General features: G+C 44.0%; 1 protein-coding gene across 7 annotated transcripts in view; it reads left to right on the top strand.

Moving 5' to 3' along the window:
• The first annotated feature begins 6,950 nt into the window (after positions 1–6,950).
• Positions 6,951–24,978, top strand: part of susd1 (sushi domain containing 1) — a 205,556-nt gene continuing 187,528 nt past the window's right edge. For all 7 annotated transcript variants that reach the window (XR_011886010.1, XM_072258170.1, XM_072258166.1 and 4 more), the window contains exon 1: positions 6,951–7,057. Coding sequence is in view for 6 of the 7 variants with exons in the window: in XM_072258170.1 (XP_072114271.1) it covers positions 6,958–7,057 (100 nt within the window). In the remaining variant the exon portion in view is untranslated. The remainder of the gene's footprint in view (positions 7,058–24,978) is intronic.

Raw genomic sequence — 24,978 nt, 5'->3', positions numbered from 1 at the left:
AGAAGTGACGGGGAAGTTTGTAACGTCAGAATAGCAAGTTGCTGGTCTCTGCTCCCGTTGTTGAAGGAGTGACCTCTTTCTCATTCACTGGTGAGAGAGAGCGAGAGAGACCGCCTGTTGGAGATACTGAAGTGCTGGTTTGTGAGTTGTCGTTGGACGAGCTCTTGATCAATGGACTCTTTGATGCTTGTGCTGCTCCTAGCATGGTGGGAGGGTCAGTGCTTCTGCTGGAGCAGGTGGGAGGGGTCAGTGTTTCTGCTGGAGCAGGTGGGAGGGGTCAGTGCTTCTGCTGGAGCACGTGGGAGAGGTCAGTGCTTCTGCTGGAGCAGGTGGGAGGGGGGTCAGTGCTTCTGCTGGAGCAGGTGGGAGGGGTCAGTACTTCTGCTGGAGCAGGTGGGGGGAGAGGGAGGATTGATCCTGTTGCTGCTGCTTAGGCGAATGGGGGGCTTTGATCTTTCTATCATTCTATAGGATTTTTTTGTTTTGTAGATGTCTGTGAAGAGGACGAATTTCAGGTTATATCTTGTGTACATACTCTAATATTAAATGTTCCTTTGAACATGTAACACGCTGTAAGTTTTCACTGCTAATGTAATGGTCTCTCTGCAATGTTTCACTGCTAAGATAATGGTTTCTCCGTAGCAGCAATGTTTGAGTTATGACTAGAGATAACAGGGCTTTGTAATGTGGGCTATCCAATGAGAGGGATGTTGTTCTTTCTTGTGGGTCTGGGAGCAGGGATTTCGCGGTCTTTTGTCGGGGAGAGTTGAGGAGAGAGGATGCAAATGGAGAGAGTTGGTAGACCACCGGATGGAGTGGACTTGGAGCGAGGGCCCGAGGGTCGGCTACGCTCGGAGGAGGTTGACAGGGAACAAATGAACGGAACCATGAGCTCCAACGTTGCACATTAGACTGTTTCATGAGAATGGGCCCTTTGTTTTGTTTCTTTACTAACCATAAGAATTATAAAGCTCAATCGTTTAGTCGCATATTGTGTACTGTTTGTTATTTTGTGGTGCTGATTTGTAACAGGGGACACATCACGCAGCATCCACACAAATGAGATTTCTTAAGTTTGGCCAGGCCAGTGGCCGTCTTCCCCTAGATTAAGCTGTTAGCCAAACCGAGAGTTACAAACACTTGAACGTGCGGGTGTACCTAATAAGTTGGCCCCTGAGTGTGTAAATCAACAATCCTGGGTGCAATAGAATGCTCTGCAGTTACCGGTAATTTCTTACTGTCTCCTGACTCTCCACCTCACCCACTCCATTCTGCTGCTCAACAACAATAGAACTGGAAATGCATGCAAAAACTCAGCAGCAGGCTAAGCAGCCTCTGGGTCACAGTCATGGGGCAATACAGCACGGAAACTGGCCACCAGGCCAGTCAGGTCCATGCTGAACTATTACTCTGCCTAGTCCTATTGAGTTGCACCCCTTCATACCTCTCCCATCCTTCCACTTGTCCAAACTTCTCTGAAATGTTGCAATCGAACTCGCATCCACAACTTCCACCATCAGCTTGATCCACATTCTCACCACCCTCTGAATGAAGAGGTTCTCCCTCAGGATATTTCATCTTTCACCTTTAACCTTTGACTTCTAATTCTAGTCTCACCCAACCTTCTGGAAAATGCCTGCTTACATTTAACCTATCTATACTCCTCATAATTTTATATACTGTACATCTTTTAAATCTCCCCTCATTCTCCTATGTTCCAGTGAATAAAGTCCTAACTTGTTGCTGGTCCTCAGGTCCCAGTAACATCCTTGCAACTTTTCTCTGTTCTCTTTCAAGTTTATTGATATCTTTTCTGTAAGTAGGTGACCAGAGCTGCACACAATACTCCAAATTTGGCCTCACCAACATCTTATACAACTTCAACGTAACATCCCGACTCCCGTACTCAATACTTTGATTTGTTTAGAGCCCTATCTACCTGTGACGCCACTTACAAGGAATTATGGATCTGTATTCCCAGATCCCTTTTTACTACCATACACCAAGGTGACCTACCACTCACCATGTAAGTCCAACCCTGGTTTGTCCTCCCAAAGTGTAGCATCTCACGCTAATTTGCATGAAATTCCCTCTGCCATTTTCAGCCCATTATTCCATCTGTTTCAGATCCCACTGCAAAATTTGATAGCCTTGCTCGCTGTCCATTATGCCCCCAATTTTGGTGTCATCCATAGATTTGTTGATCCAGTTTACCACATTATCATCCAAACCACTAACAGATGTGACAAACAACAATGCATCCTGCACCAGTCCCTGTGCCATACCTCTAGTCATAAGTCACCAGTCAGAGAGGCAACTACCTACTTCCTCTCTGGCTTTTCCCACCAAACCAATGTCAAAGCCAATTCAATGCCTTATCCTGAATGCCAAGCGACTGAACCTTATCGACCAGCCTCTCACTTGGGATTTTGTCAAAGGCGTTGCTGAAGTCCACGTAGACAATCTCCATTGCCTTTCCTTCATCAACTCTCCTGGTAACTTCCTTGAAACAAACTAAGTTTGATTAGACATGACATACCATTCACAAAGCCATGTGGACTATTTCTAATCATGCCCTGTCTATCCAAATACTTAAATATCCTGTCTCTTATGTAACACCTTGGTACAGGTTTTACTGCTAATGTTGCAGGTATTTCATGTAATGGTTTTTTGTAGGAGCAGTGTGTTCTGCTGGCAGTGATTGGGTTAATGTTAAAGATAAGGGCTGCTTAGGAATGTGTGTGTCATCCAATCAGGGGGGTGGAACTGGGAGATGGTTCTGGAGAATGCTGGGGGAGCAGCTCTTGTGACGAACGCTGAGGTGGTTCGAGGTCTTTTTTAGCAGGAGATGGAGAGAGAAGGAGCCTGAGAGAACCAGCTGTAGGATTCAATCTGACGGGAATGCACAATCTGATGGAGTCCAAGAGGGGAACTTTTACTGGGGAGCAGTGAATAGGAATTGGTGCAGCCAGTACATCGGAAACAATGGCTTTTGGAAGATTTGAGCTCCACCTGAGCACGTTTGACTGTCAGTTATAATTGGCCCTTGTTTTTTTTTCTTTCTTTTCTTTAATAAATCTTTGGTTAAGTTAATGTTCTTAAATATATTTTCTTTATATGCTGTGTACGATCTATTATTTCTTGTCGACAGGCAATTGCAAGGGGCAGCAAATCCCCCAGCATTGACACAAAGTGGAGTATGAGTGAGCGAGATATCCCACTCTCACTGGTTTGGTGGAACCACAGTTGTATACACCCTAAGAGTACAGAGCCTGAGAAGGGTGGTTTCCTCGTCAGGGAGTCCAGTGGCTGTTAGCGAGGGGCTAACGAAGCCGCATTTCCAGAGATACCAGTGAAAAGGCGTTTCATTTTAAATATCTTCCAATAATTTACACATTTATTTTTAGAGCCCTTGTTGCACAATTGAACATTTGCCAATCCTCCAGTCCTCTGGCACCTCACTCGTGGGTAAGGCCCACTAGGACCCTTGCAATTTCTTCACTATTCTCCCACAATATCCAAAAGGACACCTTGTCAACCCCTGGTGTCTTATCCACCCTAATTTGCCATAAAACAGCAAACACCTCCTCTTCTGTAATCCAGATAAAGTCAATTATCTCACTACTGTTTTGCATTAGTTCTACAGATTCGGCGTCCATCTCCTGAGTAAACAGAGATGCAAAAAATCCATTCAAGATCCCCTTCCACACCCTCCACCCTTCAGCTTTATGCACAGATGACCACACTGACCAATTTTGGACCCCTCTATCCTTTTTCTCTTAATATATCTGTAAAAACCCAGAGCTTGGGTCTGGGTCAAAATCATGTCTTCTTTTAGCCCTCCTGGTTTTTCCCTTAAGTGTTCCTTGCATTTCTTATACTCCTCAAGTACCTCACTTGTTCCTCCCTGGCTATACTTGCAATGCACCTCCTTCTTTTATCTTAACCAGGGCCCCCTAAACCTGTTATCCTTGTGTTTTATTCTAACAGATATATACAACTTCTGTGCTTTCAATATCTCACTTTTGAAGGGCTCTGACTTACCAGGCACAACTTTGCCTGAAAACATCCCATCCCAAATATCCCAGTCCACACCTGCCACATCCTTTCTGATGCCATCAAAATTGTCCTTTCTCCAATTTAGAGTCTCCTACAATTTAAAGTGGTTCATAGGGCTTATATGACCAAGGATAAATTATCTCGTTTTTATAGAGATATATCTCCCTATTGTGATAGGTGTAACAATGGAGAAGCTTCACTTATTCATATGTTTTGGACTTGTCCAAGTCTTGGAAAATATTGGAAGGAAATATTTCAAACTTTTGCTGTACTCTTTAAAGTAAATTTTAAGCCTAATCCTTTGACTGCCCTATTTGGTATTGTTGGAAGTGAAGATATCATTTTGAAGACATCTGATTTGCACATTCTGGCTTTTATCTCTCTTATGGCTAGGAGAGCTTTTGTTTAAATGGAAGGATGCTGTTCCGCCTCATCATGCTCAGTGGTTATGGGATGTTATGGCATACCTGAATTTAGAAAAGATTCTTTGTTCAATCTCTGAATCTAACCAAGATTTTCAAAACTTGTGGGGGCCGTTTTAAAATTATTTTCATAATCTTTGACTCCTTGTTAAAGTACAGAAGTTGGTTAATAGTATATTTTATTATCTAATAAGTTTCTTTTTTCTTTTTTTCCCAAACAGCTTCAGCCTTGGTAGTGGGTGTAGATCTTTTTCTTTCTTAATAAAATTGTTTATATTCTGATATACAGACTAATCTAATCCATATGAACATAGAGTAAGGAGTTCATTAACGTGATTCAATATACTGCATTTGGTATTATTATATTTTGTCTTTTGTTTTATAATATATATTCTCTTGAACTCTGTGTTCTTCTATATATAGAAATCAAAATCAATAAAAATATTGAAAAAGAAAGAGTCTCAACCCAAGGACTAGTTCAGTTCTTCTCCATAATTATATTGGACCCAATGGAATTATTATCAATAGATCTAAAGTGGTCTAAAAACACTTCTGTCACCTACCCTATCTAGTTCCTGATTGGGAGATGCAGTACTGCGCTCTCTAGTTGGGACCTCTATAATACAAACTCTGTTCCATCCAGTCCTTATACAGTAGAGTGACCCAGTCAGAGCTAAATCACTTACTACTACTACCTTACTTTTATTGCAATTGCCCACTACCTCTCTCCAAGTTTGCTCCACTAAATCTCAAATAGTATAATCCCATTATAGAGGTCACTCTTTTCTTATTGCTCAGTTTCACCCATATAGCCTCGGTCTGGCGAGTTCTCCAGTCTGTCATATCTGAGCACTGCTGTGACTCGTAATACCATCCGTCCCACTCTATCAGATCTAAAATAACAGAACCCCGGAACACTGAACTGACAGTCCTGCCCCTCCTGCAACCAAATCTCACTCATGGCTACAATATCCTAATTCTACATGCTGATCCAGTTTCTAAGCTCATGTGCCTTACCTACAATACTCCTTGCATTGAAATTGACACAACTCAGAACATTAGTCCCACCATGCTCAAATTTCTGATTCCTGTCTTTGTTTGTAGGCTTAACATCTATTTTCCCCACAACCACTCTACCACTCCACTAGTTGGCCTGACACTCTGGTTCCCATCTCCCTGCAACTGTAGTCTAACTCTCCCCCAGTAGCAAACTTTTTTGCAAGAATATTGGCCCCCTCTAGTTCAGAAATACGTCCCATTTGTACAGGTCCCATCTTCTCTAGAAGAGAGCCCAATAACCACAAAAATCTGAAGCCCTTCCTCCTGCATCACCTCCTTAATCACTTATTAAACGGTACTATCTTCCTATTTCTAGCCTCACTGGGACATGGCATGGTTGGCAATACTGAGATTCTCACTCCTTAGGTCCTCTCCTTTAACTTAGCACCTAATTCACTGAATTCACTTTGCAGGAATTGGTCACCCTTCTTACCTACGTCATTGATACCGATGCAAACCACTGCCTCTGGCCCTCCCCTTCCCCCTTAAGAAAACAGTGGACTGAATCCAAAGATGTCCCTGACCTGGCATCTGAGAGGCAGCTTAACATCTGGGAATATTGTTCTTGTCCACAGAACCTCCTGTCTGTTCTCCTAACCAATGAATCCCCAATAGCTACTGCTCACTTCTTCTCCTCACTTCCCTTCTGAGTCCCAGTGTCAGACTTTCCTGTCAAAAACCCTTTATCAGAACGGATCTGATTCTGAGCAAGGGTCTTAACTGAACCATTGAGTATGTCCTACTACAGATGTTGCCTGACCTGCTGATCTTTTCCAGCATTTTCTGTTTTTTTATGTCAGATTTCTGCCATTTTCTTTTTATTCCCATTCAACAGTACAATGTTCTCTTTAATGAAGTTATAATACTGTCTAGGATTACTTGGCCAAGCAGAAAGCTCTTTGCGTTTTATAACTGAAACTGCATTCCAATTGCAAATATAGTTATTTCACAAATTCACATTCCTCAACTTCCGTTGCGGGATTCGAATTTGCTTTTCTGGATCAATGGCCTGTTGTTTGGATTAATGTTCTGTAATGGAACTATTGTGCACAGTACTTTCATTCACAAAAATGTAAAGTTTATATTTCATTGGTTCAAATGCTCATATAAATTAAGATAATGGATTTGAGTAACTGTTTAAGTAAAACTACATTCTTGTTGATATTGAGGTAAATTGCAGTTTTGAGGATCCGGAAGGAAAAATGCAGAAGCCATATCAATAAAGGGTCACCAGAGAGATCTCTGACAGAGTGTGCAGAGAGTGGGACGCTCGGCCACTTAATCTATGAAAAACACACTTATCAAAGGTAACCAGACAAGAGAGGGAGCGACCGGTATTGACAGGAAAAGACGCTGTGAGGGATAGAAAGGTCAGTTGGATTCTGTTCTCGCAGTGCAGTGTGTGTGTATGCCGGCAATGAGAAGAGAGTGGAACAAGTGTGGGAGCAGGACCTGGAACCACGCCGTCCTGGTGTTCTACACTGTTTTCTTCTACACAGGCTTCCTGCATCTGCACGGTGAGTGCACACACCAGTAACCCCTTCGTCTGCCCCTATAAAACATTTTAAACTTTTGAACCATTCTGTTGTTTCGTACTGGTCGTATTTGTTGTTAGTATTTATAATGATCAAGTATACTGTTTACTCTAAGAGGTTCTATGCCAACAAGAAATTTCATTGCACCCTTGGGTATATAACAATAAACTAACCGAATCTAACTTCTCCAAATTAGTGTAAAATCTATGGGATGGCTCCAACTATGCTTTGTTCCAGCAGGTGAATGAGGGTGTTGGTTTGGCCTCTGTTCAAGGGAAGGGTCCTCAGACCCTCTGCAAATGGGATGGAAATGCAGAGATATTGTACATCCGTGGTGAACTTTTGGCTGTGTCCAGGAAAAGGAATTTAGCTTTTTGAGCAACCGAGTAAAGTGTTTTGCACAAAAATGAATAATGGCATGTACTTTCCACCTTTCCGAAGGGGTTTGCACTTAATGTGGAATGTTGTGAACTGTAGTCACTATTGTAAAGAAAGCTGCATTCAATGTGTGCACAGCAGATTACTTACTTACTAAAGCCCATCACCCCTGCTGGGGCATACGCTGCCGACAGCAGCTCACCAGAGTCCTCTGGCCTGGGCCAGTCTTTCAAGTTGTCCCCAGCAGTAGTCCATATTCAAGGATCCTTCCTTTCCCGGGGATGGGGTCTTGGATCTTCTGCTGACATTTCTGCGGCTCTGGGTTTTTATGAATGGGGTTGCTAGTCTCTTGCCCAACCTGCCTCCTTTCGCAGCCGGACTCAAGGCAGAGTTTTACCGGTGCTAAAGCAGCAGGCTGAGGGATGGTTATTGGCTGAGGCATCAGGGAGGACTTCCCAGTATATTGATGGAGAGGTGTGTTAGATCCGATCGCTGTGCTCCTCTCTGGAGTGGAACTGGAAGCCATTAACTACTGACCACAGGTAAGAGAGTTACTCAGTGAAATGTAGTTGATTCATAGATTATTCTCCCATTATTATTTTGAAAGTGTAATGGTTAGATTGATGATTTTGGAGAATTAATACTCTGCACTGAATCTTCAGATCAATATTTGTGCATTGTGTGATGCAGGACGACTCAGGAATGCTCATTGTCAACAAAAAAAAAGACAAGCATTGCCAATAAAATAACAGAGAATGGAAGAGAATGAATCCATTCGATAACGAGAAATGATGCAATATTTAAACAAAAGCTCTACATAAATTCACAAAGGTCCAAGTGCACTAAGGATACCCAGTAAAGGTTTTCAAATTTATGAAAGGGTTGGTAGGATAGAAAAAGAATAAGTGGTTCCATTTGTGTGGTTAGGGTGCGGCTGTGAGTACCAGACAGTGAACTACAAACATCAGTAAGTCACTGATATTTTCAGAAAGAAATTCAGGAGAAATTTCTTTTCCTAGAAAGTGATTAGAAACTGAAGCTCACCGCCACAGGATGTGGTTGAGCTACATAGCATAAAGCACTTAAGGGATGCTTCCCACTGATATCTAGCTTTATCTCCCCATATCCAACCTCTCTATGCTGGTGTGCTTCCTTTCCACTTCTGTGGAGCTCGCCATCCACTCTTTATCTCTTCATCCCTTCGTCATACTTTCTTAACCCCTTACAACCTTTCAGACTCCTATCTAGAACCTTCCACTACTCTTTTTAACTCCTTCATCGTTTCTCTAGCTGGTAGTAATTTTCATTAATTCATCACCTCTCTCTTTAATTATTTCCATCCCCTTTTTCAGCTCCATCCCTAAGACTTTGTCTCGAGTCCTTACTTCAAACTTTCAAATGGTCACCTTTCACTCCTCCCCATTTCCTAGTCTCAGCTCAGCTGGTTCAAGATGGTTGCAATCTCTGATGTCTAATCAACCAAAACTGGATTACTTTCTCCAGTACAAAGAACATTACCCACCTTCACCTCATCTCAGCCACTCTGCACTGAGCCCCTCATCCATATGTTATAAATTCTAAAGTCACTATTCTGTTGCTTCTGTGCTCAACCTCCATCCAATCCCCATAAATGTCAGGACAAATAAATTTTTATTGTTCATATCCAAACCCTGTCCCTCAAGCTTAGTTTTAAATTCCTGTCCCTCCATCTTTCTTGTAACTTGCCCAACAATGTAGATCCCCTGTCCTCCCCCATCACCTGAAGTCTTCATTTTTGTCTCAACCCTCTTTACTTGCCACAGATGGATTTCCATTTTACTGTCTCACCTCTGGAAGTCTTGAAGTTTTTGGTTCTGTCTTTCTCTCCTTCCCCTTCAGTTGCTCCTCTTGTCTCTTTGGCTCTGAGTCTGTTTTTAGTTTCTTTCCTCTGTAGATTGCCTTGTGCCATTTTTGTATAGTAAAGTGAATACCAGCTGTGGCTCAATAAATAGCATTGCCAGAAAAATCTGGATTCAAATCCGACTTGACTGCAGACATTTAGATTGACTCTCCTGTGTACTGATAGCAAGCTTCATTGTTGGAGATGCTATAGCACTGTTGAGAGTGTTTTGACAAGCTGCATCGCAATCTGGTATGGGAGCAGCGGAGCACTGGACCAGAAGTACCTTACAAAGGACTGTGAGGACAGCTGGTAGGAGTCTCCCTACCATCCATCGGGGACATTTATCAGGAATCTGTATATGCAGGGCCCTTAGTGTTATTAAGGATCCCACCCATCCATCCAGCATCCTCTGACTTTCCACCATCAGGCAGGAGACTCCGATACATAAAGATAATAAAGGTCAGAATGAGAAACAGCTTCTTCCCTCGGGCAGTTAGGCTTCTGAACACCCTGCCGCATCGCATTTTAAGTGTCAATGGATATCTTGTCCTGTACCCTACAATATTTAATTTATGCACTTTATTTATGCGTAACTTATTTGTAGATTTAATTCTTACTTTCCTAAGTTATTGTGTGTTATATGTGTGCGATGTGTACCAATGTGCTTTACACCCTGGTCCGGAGAAATGTTGTCTCGTTTGATGGTATACTGTACACGTATATAGTTACATGACAATAAATTTGACTTGATTTCTATTTATTGTTACATTGCTATTTGTACTGTGTGCACGATAAATAGTGGAAATACCCTTAAGGGTTCCTAGTGAAATTACACACAGTACCTGCATTAAAAACACAAAGTTTAAAGGATGTGTCTGATTTATTCCACTTCTCTGTTAAGTTTACTTTGAGGTACAACACAATTAAAAGCTTGCTTGAAGTAGCATCACAGGCCCTTAGTATATGTACGGGGTCTTTCTTTTGTTACACTTAAAATGGCGATTTTTGTTATGTTAATCTGTGGAATGCGGCTTTGTTGTGTTTTAACGTTGCAGAGAGTTTGCGCTAGCAGTTTATTGTGGTTTAGAGGGTGATAAGAGGGTGCTATTAGCCAATGGGTGGTTATGTATCGTTTTGTTTTCGGATGCTATGCTGTATGATATGACTGTGGACTGAGTTTTGGCGGGGAGTCGGGAGGAGAGACGAGGAGGACGGCGGACGTGCGGAGAGGCTCCGGTCGATCACTTCGGGTGGTCCCGAGCCGTGGGTCGACGGAATTCGGGTGGTCGTCTGACGTCGAACTTGAGCTCCAACAGTAGCGCGCGAAGAACTTGGACTTTGAATAAGTGTTGGCGCCTTTTTTTTTCATTACTTTCCTCTCTGTATCAAATGTATATTAATGCCCTAGAATTAGTAATATCTATAAAGTGTATGTGTTAAAATTTACTGGGTGTGCTGGCTGATGATTGATGTTTGTGATTGATTCGGGCGACGATTGACCCTGAGGGGACTGCTGAAGCAGGTGCTGGGCGGGATTCCCTCTAGACATACACGAGCCAAAATAACGGAACGTTACATATAGAAAACACAACAAACATAGGGAGGGAACGTCAACTCAGACCATGAGAGGCCTGCGTCGGGCATTTTCATGGAACATAAATTACATGTAAAATTATGCCACTCAATAAAAAAAGACTGCAAAAACAAGACATTAGTAAAAATAAAACACAAAGATGCATCTGAAGACAAATCCATGTCAATGCAAGAGCTGGCCTGTATGGTTCCGTTGCTGAGGTAGGGTTGGTGATGTGCTGGTGAGTTCAATAGCTTAATAGCTGTAGGAAAGTCGTTTTTTCTGAACCTGGTGGTGTGGATTTGAGGCTTGTGTATCTCCTGGTTGACGGAGAAGAGAGCATGACCCAGATGGAAAGGATTCTTGATGTTAGACAAGTCAGCTCCTCCTATAGATAGATGATTTTGGTGGTGGGGATGGCTGTGGCTGTGGCTGTGATGGACTAGGCTGCATCCGCAACTCTTGCAGCCTCTTGCATTTGTGTACATTGGAATTGCTGTACCAGACCTTGATGCATCAAGTCAGGTCACTTTCAACAGTTAGTTGAAAGTTAGTTAAAGCACTTGGAGACATGGAAAATCTCTTCTAATTTCCAAGAAAGTAGCCTCTGATGTGCTTTCATTCTTGCAAGTATGCACAATACAAGTGATCAAATGTGCCCTGCAGTGACATCATGTTCAGTTACTTACACTGTGAAGCTAGCCCTTACAAAAAAAAGTACTTGTTTCCATTGTTCTGCTTTGTAGTTCTTTGTGCCCGAAGTACGGATCCGTGAGGAAGAGAAGCTGATTTCAAAGGCAGTGGAACAAGGGTCCCAGGGTGCCTGGACCAAATGGGATCTGCCTAAGCACAAGATCTCATGGGCAGAGTTATGGAGACTGGAGCCCTTCCGTATTTCCTTCCTCTTGTGATCCGTGTATGACTCCCTTCCTTCACCATTACATCTGTACACATGGGGGATGAGAGAGGACCCGAACTGTAAGCTCTGTGGTCAAAAGGGGTCACTGGCTCATATACTGTCCGGGTGTAAAACAGCTCTAACTCAAGGATGGTATAGGTGGCGCCATGATAAGGTGCTTCCGGCTCTTACTGACACACTAGAGCGGGAGAGATGCAAGAAGAGGACGGCTGGCACAGATTTGAGGAAGGCCATCACCTTCATCAAAGAGAGACCCAGGCCTTTTGTAACCAAACAACCAAAGCCCAATCTGCTGCTAACAGCCAGGTCCTGGGAGATGAGGGTTGATGTGGGAAGGAGGTGCAGTTCCCGGATGTGGTGCACACAACCCTATGCCTGGGGATTGTACTGTCGTCAACAGAAGACAAGAAAATAATTCTGGCTGAGTTGTCTGTGCCGTGGGAGGAGGGATGGGAAGAGGCCCACGAGAGAAAGGCCTTGAAGTACCAGCCCTTACTGCAGGAGTGTAAAAACAAGGGATGGCAGGCATGGTTTTTCCCTGTGGAGATCGGCTGCAGAGGTTTCCCAGCCAAATCAGCATGGCTGTTGTTGTCAGATCTGGGCCTGGAAGAAAGGAGCGAAAAACAAGCAGCTCGTAGGGTGGGGGAAGAGGCGGAACGAGCCTCTTGTTGGATTTGGAGTAGGTGAGAGGAGGGGAGCTGGAAGCCAGGAGCAGACGGGCAGTGATTTGGCCACCACTGCCGGCCCACCAACTGGAGAGTGTCATGGTTAAGGGTTGAAACACTCGGTGAAGGTTAGGAACCACCTGATGACATCTGCTCCTGGCTGAAGGCTACGGTTACCTTATAAGGTAACTGGAGAATGCATCCTAACAGGTGTATGTAACAAGCCCTTGTAGTCACCTTGACTGTAGTACCATCTAATACAGCCCTAATATATAAACTATTTGTAACATTTGAGATGTGCAGGCTTTATATTCTCATCTTATTGCATCTGTCAGTCCTGTCCCTTAAAGCATACTCATACACTTCTTTTAGTCATAGTCATAGTCATAGTCATAGTCATACTTTATTGATCCTGGGGGAAATTGGTTTTTGTTACAGTTGCTCCATAAATAATAAATAATAATAGAACTATAAATAGTTCAATAGTAATATCTAAATTATGCCAGTAAATTATGAAATAAGTCCAGGACCAGCCTATTGGCTCAGGATGTCTGACCCTCCAAGGGAGGAGTTGTAAAGTTTGATGGCCACAGGCAGGAATGATTTCCTATGATGCTCAGTGCTGCATCTCGGTGGAATGAGTCTCTGGCTGAATGTACTCCTGTGCCTACCCAGTACATTATGTAGTGGATGGGAGACATTGACCAAGATGGCATGCAACTTAGACAGCATCCTCTTTTCAGACACCACCATGAGAGAGTCCAGTTCCATCCCCACAACATCACTGGCCTTATGAATGAGTTTGTTGATTCAGTTGGTGTCAGCCACCCTCAGCCTGCTGCCCCAGCACACAACAGCAAACATGATCGCACTGGCCACCACAGACTCGTAGAACATCCTCAACATCATCCGGCAGATGTTAAAGGACCTCAGTCTCCTCAGGAAATAGAGACGGCTCTGACCCTTCTTGTAGACAGCTTCAGTGTTCTTTGACCAGTCCAGTTTATTGTCAATTCGTATCCCCAGGTATTTGTAATCCTCCACCATGTCCACACTGACCCCCGGATGGAAACAGGGGTCACTGGTACCTTAGCTCTCCTCAGGTCTACCACCAGCTCCTTAGAATCATACAGCACAGGAACATTCTCTTCGGCCCACAAAGTCTATGCTAGTAATCATCCTCCCATTTACACTATTCTTCCTATGTTACCATTAATTCACCCACTTTGCACTACTCACTGTAGGAATGAGAGTTGGGGGATGCAGTATCCAGTAGCCGATTAACCTATTCTGCCAGCCGGTGGTGCAGTGGCCTCCACGCCGGACTTTGAGACAAGTGGTCCTGGATTCGAATTCTGCTGGCTCCTTGCACGCTTTCTATCCACACTGGCTTGAGCATTGAGCTAGCAACTTGGCCTCATAAAAAACAGACAAAAGTGCTAAAGAAATGGCAAGTTTGTCACTCGATGCACCACAAGATGTGGAAAGGAACAACAGTTAGTGTATTAATGCACATGTCCTTTAGATTTGGGAGGAAACCAAAGCACCTGGGGAAACCCAAGTGACAGCACTGAAGATTAGGACTGAACCCAGGTTGCTAATGCTGTAACACCTCTACTATGTGTGCCTCTGTGCCACCCTTTGTAACCTTATGTGAGTCTCATTAGCTCCCGCGATGTTACACAAAAATCATCCTCTTTTGCCAGAAAGGTATATGACCCATTTCCTTTATTTGCATTGAAGGTTTTGTAAGGCAGTCCTGATCATGCTTCGGCCAACTTCATACTCATACTGGGACAAGTGGACGGCCCAATTTGATTTCAACCTTGTGGAAGTTCTGGGATCTGGGGCCAGGAATGGCCAAAAAGTTTGGTGCTTTAGCGACCAGAAGGAATGGTCTGCCTATTGGGAACTGAGGGACCCTTGTGATCCTACACTCAGTGGTCACTTTATTAGATGCCTTCTGTACAAAGTGGCCACTGAGCATCTATTCGTGGTCCTCTGCTGCTGTAGCCCATCCACTTCAAGGTTCAACATGTTGTGCATTCTTCTGCACACCACTGCTGTAATATGTGGTTATTTGAGTTACCGTTGCCTTCCTGTCAGCTTGATCCAGTCTGGCCATTCTCCTCTAAACTCTCTCATTCATTTTCGGCTACAGAATTCCTGCTCACTGGATTGTTTTTTTTGTTATTCACATCATTCTCTGCAAACTCCAGAGATAGTTCTGTGTGAAAATCCCAAGAGATCATCAGTTTCTGAAATATTCAAACCATCCTGTCTGAAGAATTGCATCTATTGAATGTTTGTACAAGAAACATTCCACGGTCAAAGTCACTTAGATCATATTTTTTCCCAATTCTGACGTTTGGTCTGAACAACAAGTGAACCTCTTTGTCAATGGAACAAGGTTAGGAAACTTATTTCACAACTTTTAGTTAATTAAAGCTTGCACTTTAATGTCTCTGTTCATACAACAACGTAACTATGTTGACCCCAGGCTAACAATTTAGAACATGAATTCCACTGTTCCCTCTGTATCAATACTCATTCAGCCCATTTTTCCCACTTATAAACTGAAATAGGGGATCTCTATAGGCCAGATGATTGACCTTTCTTTGCTCAGCCCCTGGCATTTGAGTTTCTTCCTAGCAATGGTGGGTCTCTTAAAAGAGTTATCACTGATAGCACACTTGAAGTGTCCACTTTTTCATTCATTTCTTTTCAATTCAAATGTAGCATTCCACTGTCATTGGATATACATCGCCTGACTGACCTTTAACAGCTTTTTATTGGCTCTAGTTCAGGGCTACAACCCACATTGTTATATGCTTTCTGTCCCCCCAACCTCATGTCTTTGTTCCTTGCACCTCTGACTGGTTCAAACCAGACAATCTAGGCCAACCAGACACTGAGGCTACATCCACACTAGACTAGATAATTTTGAAAACGCCGGTTTCACGTAAAAATGATAGGCGTCCACAGCAGGCGTTTTTCAAAATACCTCCGTCCACATTAGAATGGATATTTGGGCGAATCTCCTCCTACTGGGTATGCGCAGGTCACACAGAAAACAAGTGAAGAGAAAACGGTATACTTGGTGTGCATTTGTCCAGTTGCAAACTAGAAAAACTTAAAAGGAAATTGCCAAACAAATGACTTGGTGCACATTTGTCCAGAAACGTTTCCTACAGCCATAGTCTCTTCACCGATGAAAGGGACGACAGCTACAATTAAATGCAATAAGGCTTGTTACTGGGCAAAAGTGAAATTTGCTGTTACCTCATTTGTTTACCTTTACTTTTGCTATGTCTTTGGGTATTATTTTGCTGTATTTAACATGTGCAATAAAACAAATTACTGGGCAAAAGTGACAATTGCATCTATTGAATGTTTGCACAAGTAATACATTAATACTGTTACACAAGCATGGCGGTGGACAAACTCAAGTGCAGAACACGGGCGCGAGGGCAGAGTCGGGCATGGAATCGGTTTCCAGGAGAGTCTTTACCCAAAGTCTTGGGTTTGGAGAGAATCCAGGAGCAATACTCGGCTTAGAACTAACAGTCCTAAGAACCATGAAACAAGGTTACTCATACCAGAGTCAACCAACGAACTAGCAGCTCCTTGTTGTGACCACAGGGTCTTTATCCTGCATTTTCTGATGGAAAGCAGGTGTGTGTAGTTAGTGGAACCTGGGAATGATTGGAAATTAAACGAGGGGATTGAAGCCCAATTCCTGAGGTAAATAGTAAGGTGGGGGATTGCCAGAAGGGACCATGACAAATAAAGTGCCTTGTTAAATGTATAAAACATGTCTGCATCAGTGTTATCTTGTATTTCCGTACGATGTTACATTAGGTTGTTATATATCTATTGTCAGATATTGTTGTGGTGTTGAAGGTTGCGTTCAAGTAAACAATGAAATGCCGCGCTGCCACCACCATTTGTTCCGGCACGTCATGACAACGTTTTTAAAATTAGCTGGTTACTCCATACACACTACAAAGGCCAACCGGCGTTTTCAGATTTAAACACTCTGGAGAGTGTTTTAGAGAAGCTCTTTTTTTGGCGGAGGAAAATGCAGTTTCAGTGTGGACGGAGGATCAAAACGAAGAGAAAAAGCTTCGGTGACGGATTTATCCGGTCTAGCGTGGACATAGGCAGAGTCTAACGAGATTTTAGTATGCTCCTCTGGTAGGCCTGTCACTTTACATAATAAATAGCTACTTGCATGAGAATGGTCTCAGGTTTAACAGGTCATTATCTGAAGCTCCTTGTGTTCATATTCAATTGCTCTGAGTAGGTTAACCCAGAGCAATGATCACTTCAGAGTCCACAAAATAGAGTGACGGGGTGGGGTGGTGGGAATGACAGTTTCACAAAATGGACAACTCCATCCCTCTGTCCTTGACCCATTCGAGTTCAACGTTTTTGTCCATATTTTAAATCCACCATGGTCAACATCTTCACCATGTCTGCATTCTTTTATGCATTTAGTTGCTGCCATGTGATTGGCTGATAAGATATTTGGAATAGTGAGCAGGTGTAGCTAATAAAGTGGCCACTGAGTGTATATTCAAGTATTTCTTCCATCTGAAGGCAGCTCATCTTGCAGATTGTTACAGTGCATGATGTAAGGACAATGGTCTTTTCTTGGTACCGTCTGTGATTTAGCTTATCACGACACCTAATCCATAACTAGAGGTAGCACAGAAACATAGAACTCTACAGCACATTACAGGCCCTTTGGCCCACAACGTTGTGCCGACCATGTAACCTACTGTACAAGCTGCCTAGAATTTCCCTACTGCATAGCCCTCTATTTTTCTAAACTCCATGTACATATCTAAGAGTCTCTTAAAAGACTCTATTGTATCTGCTTCTACCACCTTCGCTGGTAGTACATTCCATGCACCCAGCACTTTCTGTGTGAAAAACTTACCTCTGACATCCCCCTTGTACCTACTTCCAAGCACCTTAAAACTGTGCCCCCTCATGTTAGCCATTTCAGCCCTGGGAAAAAAGCCTCTGACTATCCACACAACCAATGCCTCTCATCATCTTATACACCTCTATCAGGTCACCTCTCATCCTCCGTTGCTCCAAGGAGAAAAGGCCAAGTTCACTCAACCTATTCTCATAAGGCATGCTCTTCAATCCAGGCAACATCCTTGTAAATCTCCTCTGTACTCTGTCTATAGTATCCACATCCTTCCTGTAGTGAGGTGACCAGAACTGAACACAGTACTCCAAGTGGGGTTTAACTAAGGTCTTATATAACTGCAACATTACCTCATGGCTCTTGAACTCAGTCCCATGGTTGATGAAGGCCATCACACCATACGCTTTCTTAATAACACTGTCAACCTGCACAGCAGCTTTGAGTGTCTATGGACATGGACCCCAAGATCTCGCTGATCCTCCACACTGTCAAGAGTCTTTCCATTGATATTATATTCTGTCTTTAAATTTGACCTACCAAATGAACCACTTCACATTTACAGTATCTGGGTTGAAATCCATCTGTCACTTCTCAGCCCAGTTCCGCATCCTATCAATGTCGCACTATAACCTCTGACAACCCTCTAGACTATCCACAACACCCCCAATTTTTGTATCATATCAGAGTTTCAATGCATGAGTGGTGTTATATAGCAGGGGTAGTTTGCTACCGAGGAGAAGCCTGCAGAGGTTGAATGTCTTCTACTGTACCCTTCCAGCAACAATACAGAGACAAGATTCAGGTTCAACTTTTCACCTTATGGCAAGGTCTGCACATCGCTGCAGACTTCAAAGCTAAATGCAGTGGAGTATCCAACATCGATGCCTCTCTCCTAGACAAGCTAAATCTTTTTTTACGCTCGATTCGACGTGGCTAATACTAAGCCCCTGAGGAAGCCTGCAGATGATGCGACTGGCAGCTTGGTCATATCTGAGGCCAAAGTACGCAGGCGTTTCCAATGGGCAGACAGTCGCAAAGCTGCGGGACCGGACGGCATCCCAGGGCGGGTACTCAAGATATGCGCCGCACAATTGGGAGGTGTGTTTACAGACATTTTTAATTTCTCCCTTTCCCAGTGTAGCGTGCCCTCCTGCTTCAAAATATCCATCATTGTTTCTGCACCAAAAAAGACCAAGGTAACATGTCTGAATGACTGGCGTCCTGTCACACTCACTTCAAAAATAAGCAAATGCTTTGAGGGGCTGGTCAAGGACTACATCTGCAGCTTGTTACCGTCCAAACTGGACCCCCTACGATTTGCCTACCGACACAACCAATCGACAGACGATGCCATAGCCACAGATCTACACACCGTCCTTACACATCTGGAGAAGAGGGATGCTTATGTGAGAATGCTGTTCTTGGACTACAGTTCAGCATTCAACACCATAATTCACTTCAGGCTCGACAAGAAGCTCAGAGACTTTGGCCTTCACCTGCCTTGTGTGGCTGGATCCTGGACTTCCTGTCAGATCGCCGGCAGGTGCTAAGAGTGGGCTCCCTCACCTCTGCCCCTCTGACCCTCAACACAGGTGCCCCTCAGGGCTATGTTCTAAGCCCCCTCCTTTATTCCCTGTATATCCATGACTGTATTGCCACACACAGCTCCAATCTGCTAATTAAATTTGCTGATTGGTTGGCCTAATCTCAAATAATAATGAGGCAGCCTACAGAGAGAAATTCATCACCCTGACACAGTGGTATCAAGAAAACAACCTCTCTCTCAATTTCTCAAAAATAGAGGAGCTGGTTGTGGAATACAGGAGGAATGGAGACAGGGTAACCCCTATGGACACCAATGGATCTGGGTTGAGAGGGTGAACAGCTTTAAGTTTCTCGGCATAAACACCACTCAGGATTTCACATGGTCTGTACGTACTGACTGCATGGTGAAAAAGGCACAACTCTTCCGCCTCAGACTGTTGAAGAAGTTTAGTATGGCCCCCAAATTCTAAGAACTTTCTATAGGGGCATGACTGAGAGCATCCTGACTGGCTGCATCACTGCCTGATATGGGAACTGAACTTCTTTCAATTGCAGGATTCTGCAGAGCGTGGTGTGAACAGCCCAGCGCATCTGTAGTTGTGAACTTCCCATGATTCAAGACATTTACAAAGATAGGTGTGTAAAAGGGGCCTGAAGGATCATTGGAGACCCGAGTCACCCCAACCACAAACTGTTCCAGCTGTTATCATCCGGGAAATGGTACCACAGCATAAAGGCCAGGACCAACAGGCTCCGGGACAGCTTCTTCCACCAGGCCATCAGACTGATTAATTCATGCTGACACAACTGCATTTATATGTTACATTGACTATCCTGTTGTACATACCATTTATTATAAATTGCTATAATTGCACATTGCACACTTGAATGGAGACGTAATGAAAAGATTTTTACTCCTCATGTATTTGAAGGATGTAAGTAATAAAGTCAATTCAATTCCAAACATGGTACAATTTTGAACCATAGCTAAGAAAGGTGGAAGTTCGACAATATTCGCAAATTCTCAAAGCTTGACCTCCTCCTTAACAAAGACTACACTATTTGCATCCATCATCAACCCCAAATAAAGTACTTCTTCCATTAGAAGGACACAGTGAAGATTTTCCTTCCCTACTAATCGTAAACGTAAACAGTGTTGAATAACATTTATTATCCTTTTCATGGTGGCCCGTAATGAGTTAGATGACAGCTTGGTTTATGTATTAAGACCCAGGTGGATGTTGACAACTACATTGCCCCTATTTATTGTGCATTCGCTGAGACATTCAAATTTGTTTCCTGTAAATTCAGCACTCAGATTCTGTGAGTTGGGTAAATGCAATGTTCATTGGCCCTTGATTGAGGGTTACTTTATAAAGCTTTCAAAGCTGCACAGGCTTGCCTCTTGATATGTAAAGTTGACAATTCATATCAACTATTTACACTCTGTAGTTCCCAGCCACACACTATTTTGTTTGACTTGCCCGATTCTTCTTCACTGTAACCTTCAGAGCATAAGATACTGGTCCAGGCTTGTAGCAGAATGGTTTGATATTTGGCCGGATGTGTACATAGAACACAGAACAGTTAGTACAGCACAGGGTAGGCCCCTATGGCGACCGTTTAACCTCCTCTACGATCAATCTAACCCTTCCCTCAAAGTTCAAGGTAATTTATTATTAAAGTACATAGATGTCACCATATGCTACCCTGAGATTAATCTTCTTGCAGGTGTTCATAGTAGAACAAAGAAATACAACAGAGTCAAGAAAAACTATAAAGTTTGACAAGCAAACAATATGCAAAAGAAGACAAACCGTGCTGACACAAAAAAACAAGTAATAAATAAATAAACAAAGAAGCAATCATATAAATTCTAAGAATATGAGTTGTCAAATCCTTGAAAGTGAGTCATAGGTTGTAGGATCAGTTCAGTGTCGAGGTGAGTAAACCACGCTGGTTCAGGAGCCTGGTAGTTGAATGGTGATAACAGTTCCTGAATCTGGAGGTGCCAGACTGGACCTAAGGCTCTTGTAGCTCCTTCTCAAAGGCAGTGATGAGAAGGGACCATGGTTGGACAGTGAGGTCCTTGATGGTGGACACTGCTTTTTCTGTCAACACTCCTTGTAGATGTGCTCAATGGTGGAGAGTCCTTTGGAATGGGTTGTATTCACTACTTTTTGAAGGCTATTTCATTCCTGGGCACTGGTGTTTTCATGCCAGGCCGTGATGCAAGCAGTCAGGATATACTGTACATCTATATAAGTTTGTCAAGGTTTTACATAACATACTGAATCTGTGCAAACTTTTAAGACAGTAGAGGCACTGCTGTGCCTTCTTTGCAATGGCACTTAAGTGCTGGTCCCAGAGCAGATCCTCCGAAATGATAACACAAAGGAGTTCCAAAGTTACTGACTCTCTTCACCTCCGATCCCTGAATGAAGACAGGCTCTTGAATCCCGGTGCTGAGTGCTGGGAAGCAGCTGAGGAGAGTGTGCTTTAAAAGCAGCATGGAGGGCAGCTGAAGGGTTAAGCTGAGTGTTGGTTAGAGGGAGTGAGTACTCGAGATAATTGGCAGGGACAAATAAAAGGAGGGGTAACTGAAGAGGAGCGGCCAGTCTGTGAGTGGCTTAGGGTAGGAGTGGAGCTTTGAGGCTTCGGCGAGCAGAGGCTGAGGATGAGCTTGCTCCCAGTGAAGTAAGGACGGGGAAGCTCCTTCAGTTAATTTAGTTAATTTAGGAGTAGGTAATGGAGGTAGCAGTTAAGGCAGTCGAGTGCTCCGTATGCAGTAAGTGGGAAGGGTCTGCGATATCTCGGATCGAGTTCTCAGTATTCTCAAGAGGGAGGGTGAGCAGCCAGATGTTGTGGTCTATGTAGGGACCAATGTCATGGATAGGAAGGAGGAGGAGGTCCTGCAAAGAAAGTTTAGGGAGTTAGGTGCAAACTTGAAGGACAGGACCTCTAGGGTTGCAATATCAGGATTGCTACCCGTGCCACATGAGCTGGAAGTAGGAAGATAATGCAGCTAAATATGTGGCTAAGGAGATGGTGCAGGAGGGAGGGCTTCATGTTTCTGGACAATTGGGTCTTGTTCTAGGGAAGGTGGGACCTGTTCCGACGGGACGGGTTGCACCCGAACTGGAGGGAGACTAACATCCTTGTGGGTAGGTTTGCTAGTGCTGCTCCGGAGGGTTGAAACTAGATTTGCAAGGAGAGGGGAACCAGAATGTTAGAGCAGATAGTGAGGTGGAGGAGGATAAAGGTCATGCGAGGACTGCATATATAGACAGAAATCAAAGGCTTGTACGTGATAGAAATGTTCTCAGGTGCATCTATTTCAATGCAAGGAGTATTGTAGGTAAGGCAGATGAATTTAGGGCTGGATTGGCACGTGGGATTACGACATTATTGCTATTAGTGAGACTTGGTTGCAGGAGGGGCAGGACTGGTAGTTTAATGTTCCAGGGTTCCGTTGTTTCAGACGTGATAGTGGGGGAGGGATGAACGAGACCCTTCATCAGGACTAACTGAAAGAAGAACTAGTAAGAGATTTGAAAGTGGGAGGGGGAGGGGGAGATCCAAAATGATAGGAGAAGACAGGAGGGGGAGGGATGGAGCTAAGAGCTGGAAAGTTGATTGGCAAATAGGATACAAGACTGGAGAAGGGAGAGGATCATGGGACGGGAGGCCTAGGAAGAAAGAAAGGAGGAGGGGAGCACCAGAGGAAGATGGAGAGCAGGCAAGGAGTTATTGTGAGAGGAACAGAGGGAGGAAAATGAGAGAGAGAGAGAGAAAAAAAAAAGGGGGGGAATAAATAAATAAATAAAGGATGGGTTAAGAAGGGGAGGAGGGGCATTAATGGAAGTTAGAGAAGTCAATGTTCATGCCATCAGGTTGGAGTCTACCCAGACGAAATATAAGGTGTTGTTCCTTCAACCTGAGTGTGGCTTCATCTTGACAGTAGAGGAGGCCGTGGATAGACATATCAGAATGAGAATGTCCTCCCCTTTGTCCTCACCTACCACCCCATCAGCCTCCAGGTCCAACATATAATTCTCCATAACTTCCACCACCTCCAATGGGATCCCAGCACCAAGCACATCTTTCCCTCCCCACCATTTTCTGCTCTCGGCGGGGATCGCTCCCTACGCGACTCCCTTGTCCATTCGTCCCCCCCATCCCTTCCCACCAATCTCCCTCTCGGTACTTATCTGTGTAAGCGGAACAAGTGCTACACATGCCCTTACACTTCCTCCCTTACCACCATCAGGGCCCCAGACAGTCCTTCCAGGTGAGGCAACACTTCACCTGTGAGTTGGCTGGGGTGATATACTGTGTCCGGTGCTCCCAGTGCGGCCTCCTATATATTGGCGAGACTCGACGCAGGCTGGGAGACCATTTCGCTGAACACCTATGCTCTGTCCGCCAGAGAAAGCAGGATCTCCCAGTGGCCACACATTTTAATTCCACATCCCATTCCCATTCTTAATATGTCTCTCCACGGCCTCCTCTACTGTCAAGGTGAAGCCACACTCAGGTTGGAGGAACAACGCCTTATATTCTGACTGGGTAGCCTCCAACCTGATAGCATGAACATTGACTTCTCTAACTTCCGCTAATGCCCCTCCTCCCCTTCACACCCGACCCCCCAATTTATTTATTTATTTATCCCCCCCCCCCTTTTTTCTCCTTCTCTTTTTTCTCCCTCTGTCCCTCTCACTATAACTCCTTGTCTGCTCTCCATCTTCCTCTGGTGCTCCCCTCCCCCTTTCTTTCTCCGTAGGCCTCTTGTCCCATGATCCTCTCCCTTCTCCAGCCTTGTATCCCTTTTGCCAATCAACTTTCCAGCTCTTAGCTCCATCCCTCCCCCTCCTGTCTTCTCCTATCATTTTGGATCTCCCCCTCCCCCTCCTACTTTCAAATTTCTTACTATCTCTTCTTTCAGTTAGTCCTGACAAAGGGTCTTGGCCAGAAACGTCGACTGTACCTCTTCCTATAGATGCTGCCTGGCCTGCTGCGTTCACCAGCATTTTGTGTGTGTTGCTTGAGGTGTATAGCAGGTATAGGCAACAACGAACAAATGAGGTACTTGAAGAGTATAGAAAATATAAGAAAATACTAAAGAAGGAAATCAGGAAGGCAAAAGGAAGACACGAGGTTGCTCTGGCAGATAATGTGAAGGTAAACCCGAAAGCTTTCTACAAATATATTAAGAGTAAAAGGATAGTAAGGGACAAAATTGGTCCCCTAGAAGATCAGAGTGGTCATTTGTGTGTGGAGCCTCACGAGATGGGAGAGATCTTAAACAGTTTTCTTACATCATTATTTACTCTGGAAACTGGCATAGCCTATATGAAGGGAAGGGAAACAAGCAGTAGTGTCATGGAACATATAGAGATTAAAGAGGAGGAGGTGCTTGCTGCCCTATAGCGAATAAAGGTAGATAAATCTCCCGGGCCTGACATGATATTTCCTCGGACCTTGAGAGAGACTAGTGTAGAAATTGCAGGGGCCCTGGCAGAAATATTTAAAATGTCCTTAGCCACGGGTGCGCTGCTGGAGGATTGGAGGTTAGCTCATGTTGTTCCGTTGTTTAAAAAAGGCTCCAAAAGTAAACCAGGTAATTACAGGCCGGTGAGCCTGACATCAGTAGTAGGTAAATTATTGCAAGGTGTTCTGAGAGATTGGATATACAAGTATTTGGACAGTCAAGGGCTGATTAAGGATAGTCAGCATGGCTTTGTGCGCGGTAGATTGTGTTTAACGAATCTTGTAGAGCTTTTTGAGGAGGTTACCAAGAAAGTAGATGAAGGAAAGGCTGTGGATGTTGTCTACATGGACTTTAGTAAGGCCTTTGACAAGGTCCCACATGGGAGGTTAGTTCAGAAAGTTCAGACACTAGGTATCCATGGAGAGGTTGTAAACTGGATTCGAAATTGGCTGTGTGGGAGAAGACAGAGAGTGGTAGTGGTTGATTGCTTATCAGACTGGAGGCA

The sequence above is a fragment of the Mobula birostris genome, chromosome 5 (genome assembly GCF_030028105.1).
Source record: "Mobula birostris isolate sMobBir1 chromosome 5, sMobBir1.hap1, whole genome shotgun sequence".
NCBI classification, from domain to species: Eukaryota; Metazoa; Chordata; class Chondrichthyes; order Myliobatiformes; family Myliobatidae; genus Mobula; species Mobula birostris.
This window is presented reverse-complemented; position numbering and strand designations above follow the sequence as displayed.